Below are 9,506 nucleotides of genomic sequence, written 5' to 3'. Positions count from 1 at the left end.
CTATTGACTCGTCAATTACTTCATCCTGTATTTATTCTTTTTTTTCCACCCAACATCTGCCATAACCAACCATGCCTCCCTGTGTGATGACGCAGTAATTTCATTTGCTGATCTGATCTCGATGTCATGTCTCAGAGCAAAATAAGAGCCATAGCTTTGCGCAAACACACAACTGGAAAACAGCTTGCATCACAGACCAACAGAAGCCGACAAATGGTAGTAGCAGGAATTGAAACTGTGACCTTTCAGTCACAGAACTGTAATCACCACCACAAGCCTTTACCCCTGCTTTCTTTTAAGCTACTTATTTAAAACCAAGATCTTATTTCTATAGGCTTAGTGTTGTCCACAATGTACAATGTCTTATAGATATGCTTTTCACTGAATGTGTAGATCAGGTTCAAGGTCTTCTAAGATATCTTGCAGCTTGTTGCTTGTAAATATTAAAGGTCCTTGTCTTTTGTTTAGGCTATCAGTTACTGTTTGGTCTACTGCCCTGTATACTCCATTATCCAGTGAATGGGGTGTAAAACCATGTAATCTGAACACCCTATAAACAGCCAGGGTTCAATCTTAAAGTCTTCACACTCCTCCGCCATCTCTCTGTCCTTCTAACTGACAGCTGTTTATCCACTGATGAGTTATGAGGCCATATCTGAGTGATGCTAGACGTCTCAAACCCAACAGCTCAGAATGGACCAATAATTGGTCTAGACTCTAGACAGTCTTCTGCCACCTTCCAGGGCACTTCAGGGATTACATGAAACACACACACTCACACGCACATAACATGCATGTGCGCACACGCATGCACGCACGCACATTTTGTCTCCACCAGGCCGAAGGCATGGGGAGAGAGTATGTTTTGCACTCCGTCCGTCCGTCTGTGAACAGCTAATCTCCGGCCCCGTTAACCCGGTCATGCCAAATGTTGCACACACACTCCCTGGAAAATTTCCAGAACGGCCTGTTATAGCGCCACCATGAGGCCGCTTTGTGCAAAATAAGTTTTTGGACAGTACACCTACAGATTTTGTCCAAACATCACGCTAATTGGTACACAGTCTCTTGAGCCATTCAACGAAACGGGTCTTTCAGATTTCTCAGACTCCATCCTGATTGGCTAAGATTGACTTCCAAAGTTCGCAGGAGTGCTAAGTTTCAAACAAAATGCTACAAATCATGAACACATCGTGTGATTTCCGTGAAATTGTGCACGCACATTCCCACTAGGCAGAGGAAGAAATGCCACATGAACATTTTCAACTTAGCCTCATGGTGGCACTATAACTGGCCAAAAAGTGTTTTTACCTCTAACTGCACGGATCTGTGGATAACTTTGTAGGAAAAAGGAAAAACCTTTGCCTGGAATTTTTCACATCTGCTCTTTATTACTCCAAATTTCACGCAAATCGGTACACATGCTCTCCATAGTCATAGTTCTAAAGTAGCCCGCTTTGTACCAGTTTTGTACAAATCGCCACAACTACTCAACGCAGCGTCCGATTGTGGTGAAACTGTGCATGCATATTCCCACTAGGCTTTGGAAGAAAGTTTTCAAATCATCCTCATGGTGGTGCTACAACAGGCCAAGCCGCGTCACACACACACACACACACACACACGTTTATATTGCTCCTAAACATTTTGCCAAACATCACACACACACACTCCTATCGTCCTGGTGGAGACCTGTGCCCAGAAGGGCACTTTTTCTAGTTAACCTCTGCAAATGCCTGGTGAGTGGAGAGCTACCGTACCAAACCTGCAGACCATGGAGATTTCTTGATGAAGTAAAGTTTCCAGCTGCTACCTTGTGCTCGGGGAAAGAACCTTGCCATTGATCTGTGCATGTTGTGCAATTCAAACAACTCCACGACTCCATCTCCCTTTCTCATATAAACCATGAATCACCTTTCTCTTTGTTTCACACTCCATCGTGTCTAGCTTAATTTCCTCCCTAAATCAACTGTCGCTGCCTCTCTTCTCTCCTTCCATACCTTGTGGCGTTTATGAGAGAAGTTTGAGAACAGCAGGTGCGAGGCCTGTGCAAAGCACGGGAGACACCATCCAATTTGGTACGGGCAGTAAATTGTGTGGACGTCTGCGAGTACGGCATAATGCGGAGCCGAGCTCAGGGCTAGGAGGATGCATCTCTCCGCCGGCTGTATTGCTGACAGGGCAGAGAAACAGGCGTGGAGGGGTGCCAGGCGAGCAGAATAGAGACTGGGGGATTGGGACCTGACACAGTCTCAAAGTCTCTGTCTCTATCTCTGACGCTTAAACCACTGTGCCTGTTTTTCTGCAGCGTTGCAGAAAGAGGATGGAGAAGAGAGCAGTTTGGTGTACAGGTATCAACTGGAAACTAGAAAGGTGCGCTCCTCTGAGCACAGGTCTCTGCCAGGCCAGGTTGCCTACCAAGACCTGTGCAATGTCGAAGGCCTTCATATAGCCATTTGTAATGGAATCTAAAATATATATCTGATATGAGCCCAGAGATAATGGGCTCCATTTTCGTTCGAGCATTCTAAATACACTATTTGCAGTGGGGGAGGGGTGTTCCCCCACTAAAGTTGGTATTTTGGTTTCCTGTCTAAATCCCTAAAACACCCCATACCCGTTACATTATGCATAGGTGTGGTTTAACAAATCACCGTGCCACATGCCATTGCCTTTAAGAGATCCCTTATCCGTTGCCTGTTATGCCCAGTGCGATATTGCTTCATAGCCTTACGGTCTATGCTCATAGCCCATGAGCATGGGTCTGCAAATGTGTCTATAACCTATGTTTCAAGCCAAAGCGTGACGGGCTCTGTTTTTTTTTTTTGCCAACATGAAGCCAATTTGAAATATTTGCGGCAGAGGTTCTTCCTTGCCCTACTGGAAGTGTCCATGCAAAGTCTCATACCGGTTGGTCCAACAGTGCTGGAGAATAGTTGCTCACAGACTGACCCACACAGACGAACAACGATGAAAACATCAGTCACTGGCCTTGTCGGCCTGGCGGAAAAACAAAAAAATACATAACCTCATTATTTTGAAGGTGTGCAAATTGATCATGATTAATTTGCACATCATGATCATGGAAAGAGATATTTAAAGACACCTTCCTCATGTTCCCTGGTAAATAATAAATTGTTTCTTTGACCCCAAAAATGTCCCCAAATAAGATTTAGAATACCTATATCTTTAACTTCATGTAGCATGGCAGGATCGATGAATATTCTAATAATGCCCCCACACTCCGGTTGCTTGCACATATACGTGGGCCTACATTTCTCTTCTTCCCCACAGGAGGCCTCTTTCTGGCTTGGCTAATTGAACTGATTACAATCTTTCCCATGCACTAATTAGCGTTAGCATGTATAGTGGAAGTAATGGGCTTGGGGGGGGGGGGCTCTGCTCTGTGCTCTTCTTGGTGATTATGATCTCGTCTTTGGTGACTCTGGTCACAACTTCATTATAATGACTTGGCTGACTTTTTCAGACTCTCTTCTAGTTCCAGCTCTCTGGGGGGTTAGGGCTGAATATAGCTTCCCTATATATACTCCAGGCTATACTCCACTGTAAAATAGGAAACGCTCTTCTTTCTTTGCTGTAAAGGAATTGTTTATTTATCTTTACTTTCTCTGATGTATGTATTCAAACCTATAGTGGACTGTTTTGAACATGTGGATTAGATGGGAGGGAATTCGTGAAAATCGTGGAGAAAGAAAATATCTTTTGATCACATACACACACTCTCTCACACTCTGACATGGACACACACACACACACACACACACACACACACACACACACACACACACACACATGCATACAATACCCACCAACTCACACACCTCCTCTTTTTGTACTACTTTGAATGGAGTTAATCATCATTGTGTTTTGGGTTGCGATTGGTGGTTGGTCTAAACGGTTTGCCCACCCATTCCATTCAGAATGGCAGGTCAGCCTCCAAGTTAAGGGTCAGAACACTTCATTGTGTCCATCTGACATTGCTATTCATCATCAAACACAGCCTGCATCCTGCTGCTGCTGCCTCGCGGACTAGGCTGCTCTCATGAGGTTTTAGTTGTTCCTTGTTTCCTTGTATTTGCCACAAGTACTGTATAGCAACTCAATGTTCTGTGGAGGCAAAGGACCATCAAGGTTTGTCAAGTTAAACTGTAAACATGGAGCAATGCCCCTTAATAGATTTATTTTTTGTCTGTATGTATGCATGTCTGTCCTTTAAAAGTAGACCAATCTCAGCTCAGACCACTACATGCATGATGTCACAAAACAGAAGCACCTCTGGCCACAAACATGCAACTACAGGGGCTGTGTCTAGTACACAAAGCATTTTTGACCTGCCATGCATGTTTATGGCAAAAAGAGCTGTGCTCTTCCTGTGCATCACGTTTCAGTGGACTTCCAGTGTTTCCAACAATGGAAGGAGGTATACTATTGAGTCTATGAATCGTCTGGCCCCATGAGGCTTGATGTGTCTCTCATAGCCAAGGAGGACACCTCCTGACTTCAAGCCTTGTACCACAGTTATGTTTCTGATGCTTCATTTTCTGTCTTTTGGTTCAGCTCAAATGTTGTTTTCAATGTAAGCTCTTTCTCTCTCCCTCGGTCCCAGGACAGAACTATAGGGAGAGAGCATAGCCTGCAAGGTCACTCCTGTGTTTCTCTGTTAGAGTGGGTGAGTTCCTGACGAGGGAGAGACAGCTTCAGTTTCTCACCGACTGTCAGGAGCAGCCTGTTTTTTAGACGGCTGTATATGACAGATATAAGCAGAGGAAGATGTTCCCTGACTTTTTTGTATTATCTGAGGGCTTTTCTTTTCTCCATCCTCTGTCAGTAATAGGCCTTAAGTGATTCCTGCACCGGAGCACTGACTGTAGTCAGATATGGTGCACCCTGCCCAGATACAGTATAAAATGTGTCTGTTTTTCACAGTTTACTACTGCCCCCACAGTCCCCCATCCCCAAGCACCATTGTGGTTGTTGGTCAATTCCATTGATTGGCAGTTTCATGGGCACTGCAGCTCTGCTCCTTGGCACCACAGGACACAGAGAGACAAACAAATGGCCATTTTGTCAGAGTTGCCCGAAGTGGCAATGTTGTGAGTGATGTTGAATGGTGAGCTTTCTTTGACAACCACTCTACATCGAAGTCACAGTAAAAGTCAGCATCCCTTTGTAGGTTTGAGGAATATATTGATCATAAGTCTTTGTTGTGACACGCTGTCTGTTGCCCCTGTGCCTTTTGTTTTATTTTGTTCTCACTGTGGAAAGGATTCCACACCAACAATATATCTGCATATTTAGTCGAACATTAGTCATAATAACTCAGCAAGTAAACTAAATTGCATGTGTGTGTGTGTGTGTGTGTGTGTGTGTGTGTGTGTGTGTGTGTGTGTGTGTGTGTGTGTGAGTGTGAGTGTGAGAGGGTGTGTGTGTGTGTGTGTGTGTGTGTGTGTGTGTGTGTGTGTGTGTGTGTGTGTGTGTGTGTGTGTGTGTGTGTGTGTGTGTGTGCGCGTGCGTGCGTGCATATTTGATTGTGAGATATGTGCATATATCTAAACTATGTCATTAGCCAGCTGTTGACAAGTTAATTAAGTTAATTGCCTGGTGTGAACATGAACTCATATTATTCCCCTTCTCCATGGATAAAAGCCCCAAAGTCCCTTGCTTTTAGCTAACAATACACTGATTCACTATGCAAGTTCACTTGCTTGACAATGACCCTTTGATGTTTGGGAATACGCAAGTAAACTTTGGAGAAGCAGAGCATAGGAGATGATCTTGGACTTGAAGGGAGTGAACCTATTCTGACTGGCACAGCCTCGTTACAGTCCAGCAGTCTCCTCAATCGGAAGATTTCTACTAGTGGAGAGTCCCCATTGGAATGCAAGGAGAAGCTCAGTCTTTGAATTGCTGCTCAGTTAATTGTCTCCGCCAGGCCAAAGACCGAGACACTGATGAAGACCAGTTGTTGGTCGAAACATGTTGGCTTTTTAACTTTTTGTAATGAATGAAGTACCTTGGTTTTATGCCTGGTATCCTCCATATCCTCTTATGGTCCAAAGAGGATATGGAGTATACTGTATGTGTACTGGAGCAGTTTATCAATGACATTAGCTTGATTACCACACGTCTGCATTATTACCAGCTGCTACATAAGGGAGTGAAATGAAACATGAATATATCGTGCCAGGTTTGCTTTAACCCTCCTCTGGTTTGACACTTCACCTGCCATCTGCATGGGCCTTTGTGTGTGAGTGTGTGTGTGTGTGTGTGTGTGTGTGTGTGTGTGTGTGTGTGTGTGTGTGTGTGTGTGTGTGTGTGTGTGTGTGTGTGTGTGTGTGCGTGTGCGTGTGCGTGTGTGTGTGTGTGTGCGTGTGCGTGTGTGTGACTGTGTGCGTGTGTGCATGCATGCATGTAATGTCCCTTTGGCATCTGCGCCAAATGACTTAAGAATCCTTTCAACCCTCTATCAAAAGAACAGATTTTCAACAGTTTAATGTTCTAATCTACTAATACTCGGCCAGTGGCATGGTTTAGGTTTAACACAGTAGCACAGAACGGTCCTTGAGATTCTAGATGTAGCTCTGTGTATTCACAACCACTGTGACAGAAAATAACATTGGAAATAATTAAGAACACCAGCACAGGTATGTTAAATAATTCACCTAGATAGCCCCCCCCCCCTCTCTCTCCTCTCTCTCTCTCTCTCTCTCTCTCTGCCATCCTGTGCAAGGTCAGTGGGTGCAGAAGGTTGGGCCAGCCACAGTGTTTTTCGTCGTCACTTTCTCCTCACTCAGAACTGCAGGTTGCGACAGTTAAGGGTGTGTAGTAGGCTCGCTAGACATGCTGTTATGAAGGCTGTATAGCAGAAGCAAGGTTATATGTGCGCTTCTTAAAAGCCCTCGCACGCCCACACGGGACTCGGGGCTTCTCGGAGGAGCGTATAGATAGGCTATGCTCAGTATGCTGTTTCCAGTCGACGTATGAGGCTGTGCGAGCGCGGTTGCAGACATTCACGCTGAGGCTTTTAGTCTGAGCCATTACTCCGACCAGTGCCGTTGAAGAAAGAGGGTGTCAGTCAGTGAGTGACCTGCGCTGGGGTTGGAAGCGGAGATCTGACTGAAGCCTCCTGTTTTTGTATTGATTTGTTTCACTCACTGAAGTGACTGGTGTGACTGTATAGCGCCGACTCCACGGTGCACGCACGCACACGCACAGACTGTGAGACAGCACAGCGATGACTGTACTGACTGACCGACGCTCTGAATCATCTACCGGCTCTCTGATGTGATTTCTCCGGGTAGCGGCGACCAGCGTAGGCTAGCCCACCACCACCACCACCTGACCTCGTTGTTAAAGCTGTTAAAACATTCACACCTCGCTGTTGTCTAGAGCTGGAATTTACTTCACGATGTCTTGAGAGCGCAGAACCTACAGAAAACATGACAGTGAGTAGCCTACTGTTATTACCTCATTTGAACGGTGGTGATATGTTACTGGCGACTTTTCGGGGGCATATATCTCGTCAGGGCCAGGCAGATATGAATCATTGTGTGACTTAAAGACTTTGAACGTGTGTCTTCTATGTTCTACAGAGACTATAGTGTCAGTCGTTATGTGCGGCTGTCATCCGCCTTGTGGTGTATAGGGCGGTTCTGGGGCACCACTGTTGCCGGGGGATATCAGGTTTCTCCTGTGACTTTTTTGGAAACATTACATCATTAGAGTGTGCTAAGAATGGCGTTCCGCTCAGCCTGCTAAATTATCGATGTAGGCCAGGGCTTCTCTTTGGAAATAATAAGCATCATGAAAGTCCTGGCTTGTGATAATGTGTGCTGTTATAGTGTTTAGTACAGATGTCAATCAATAGGCTACATGGCAGCAGCAGCCTACAACAAATTGTCTACTTGGCTTGCAATTTATGTTGCGTTCAAAGAATGGGCGTAGGCTATGCACTATGCAATGCTCCCTACAAACCGACGCAGCTTTAGCCTACAAAATCACGGGACAGATCTAAGAATAGTCTCTGAGTCTGACATGAATTAAACGCCCCAAACAGCCGGGGTGGGGATCTGTGCAGCTGTCAATGTGCATCATGCATTGCATTGTGTTTGTGCACTGCTGGTCAAAGCCATGCAGCCTGGCTGTGCGAGGAAGAGGTTAATCCCACAGCGGATCAGCTGAACGCACTCATCGCTCCCGCCTGCGCGGAGCGGAGTCTGTTCTTGATCGTAACCCCTTCACTTTAAATAATGATTTGATATTTCCCACGGAACCCGCCATCCACGCCACTGACGTGACAATTTATGGATCCAGGCGGTGTAGGGCTACAAGAAACCGGCCACAGTTTTGACTCAATCGATTTGGCAGCGACCGACATATGCATATCATTTTCCCACTCTGTGTCCGAGAATCCGAGATAAGACGGATTCGCACGGCTTTCCGTTGCCACAGCCCATGCACAGTCTAGGCTACTTTGGATGCATACTTACAGCCATTACAGATATTCCGCACTCCGCAGTAATATCTGGTTAACTGGTTTTGTTTATTCAGCTTTTATAATTAACGGAGGAGTCAGCTACGATGACAAGCCGGTTTGCAAATAGCTGGGACTATAGTGACCGCTCACACTCAGGCAGCCCCCTTTGATGAACACATCGGTAAGGTTGGCACTTGGCAGAGCAATTGACAGTATCCTAGCAATCCTGTGTTCTGTTGATAAATTGAAACATTGCTAATACCTTATGTCATGCAGTAGCACAGCACAGGTCTATTTTTTGTATTGCTTAATACCGAAAAAGCTGGTAAGTCTATCTCCTCATTTTCTGCTAAATGCTGACCTCGAATCTTGGGAAGGAACACAGCCTATATAGGCCATATAGGCTATATCCCGCTGCCCTATAGCCTTTAAATTATATAAAAAGATTGATGGCAGTGATACTGCAAGAGGCACACCACATCTCTTGTACCGACGTCATCATCGACATGGCATCCCAATGACCAAGCAACATACATTATGTAACTAAACCCTTTTATCAGCACATGTTCACTGGTGTGATTGAATATTGTTGTTATGGTATGTGTGGCAGCATTGTTGCCATTGACAATGGTGTCACTGTTCTATAGGCCCAGGGCATGGTTCATCACCTATATTCTCCTAGTGTCTCTGGCCTGTTTTTGTGCATGGACAAATACAGATCTCTCAGGGCAGAGTGGCCTATATCTCTGCACAGCATCAGCAAGTTGTCCCTTCTCCAAGGACTTGAGTCACAATGAATTGCACTATAATAGATTCAGCACCGCACTTTGACATCAGCAATGCCCCGTGTCTGCACAGGTGTGAAGTAATGGTCATAACTCACAAGCCTTGCAATATGTCTGTATGTATGACAATACATAATATTCAATATTATTTGTCACAGTATCGTAACAAATGAATGTATGCAAATGTGTCGTTTATATGGCTTGTAATGTTTTAATATTGCTAT

General features: G+C 45.1%; 1 protein-coding gene across 1 annotated transcript in view; it reads left to right on the top strand.

The window, feature by feature from the left end:
• The first annotated feature begins 6,841 nt into the window (after window positions 1-6,841).
• Window positions 6,842-9,506, top strand: part of schip1 (schwannomin interacting protein 1) — a 46,806-nt gene continuing 44,141 nt past the window's right edge. The window contains exon 1 of the mRNA XM_083773022.1: window positions 6,842-7,466. Within this exon, the coding sequence (XP_083629148.1) occupies window positions 7,461-7,466 (6 nt within the window). The 5' untranslated portion in view covers window positions 6,842-7,460. The remainder of the gene's footprint in view (window positions 7,467-9,506) is intronic.

This window comes from Protomyctophum parallelum (genome assembly GCF_964188405.1).
Source record: "Protomyctophum parallelum genome assembly, chromosome: 9".
NCBI lineage: Eukaryota > Metazoa > Chordata > Actinopteri > Myctophiformes > Myctophidae > Protomyctophum > Protomyctophum parallelum.
This window is presented reverse-complemented; position numbering and strand designations above follow the sequence as displayed.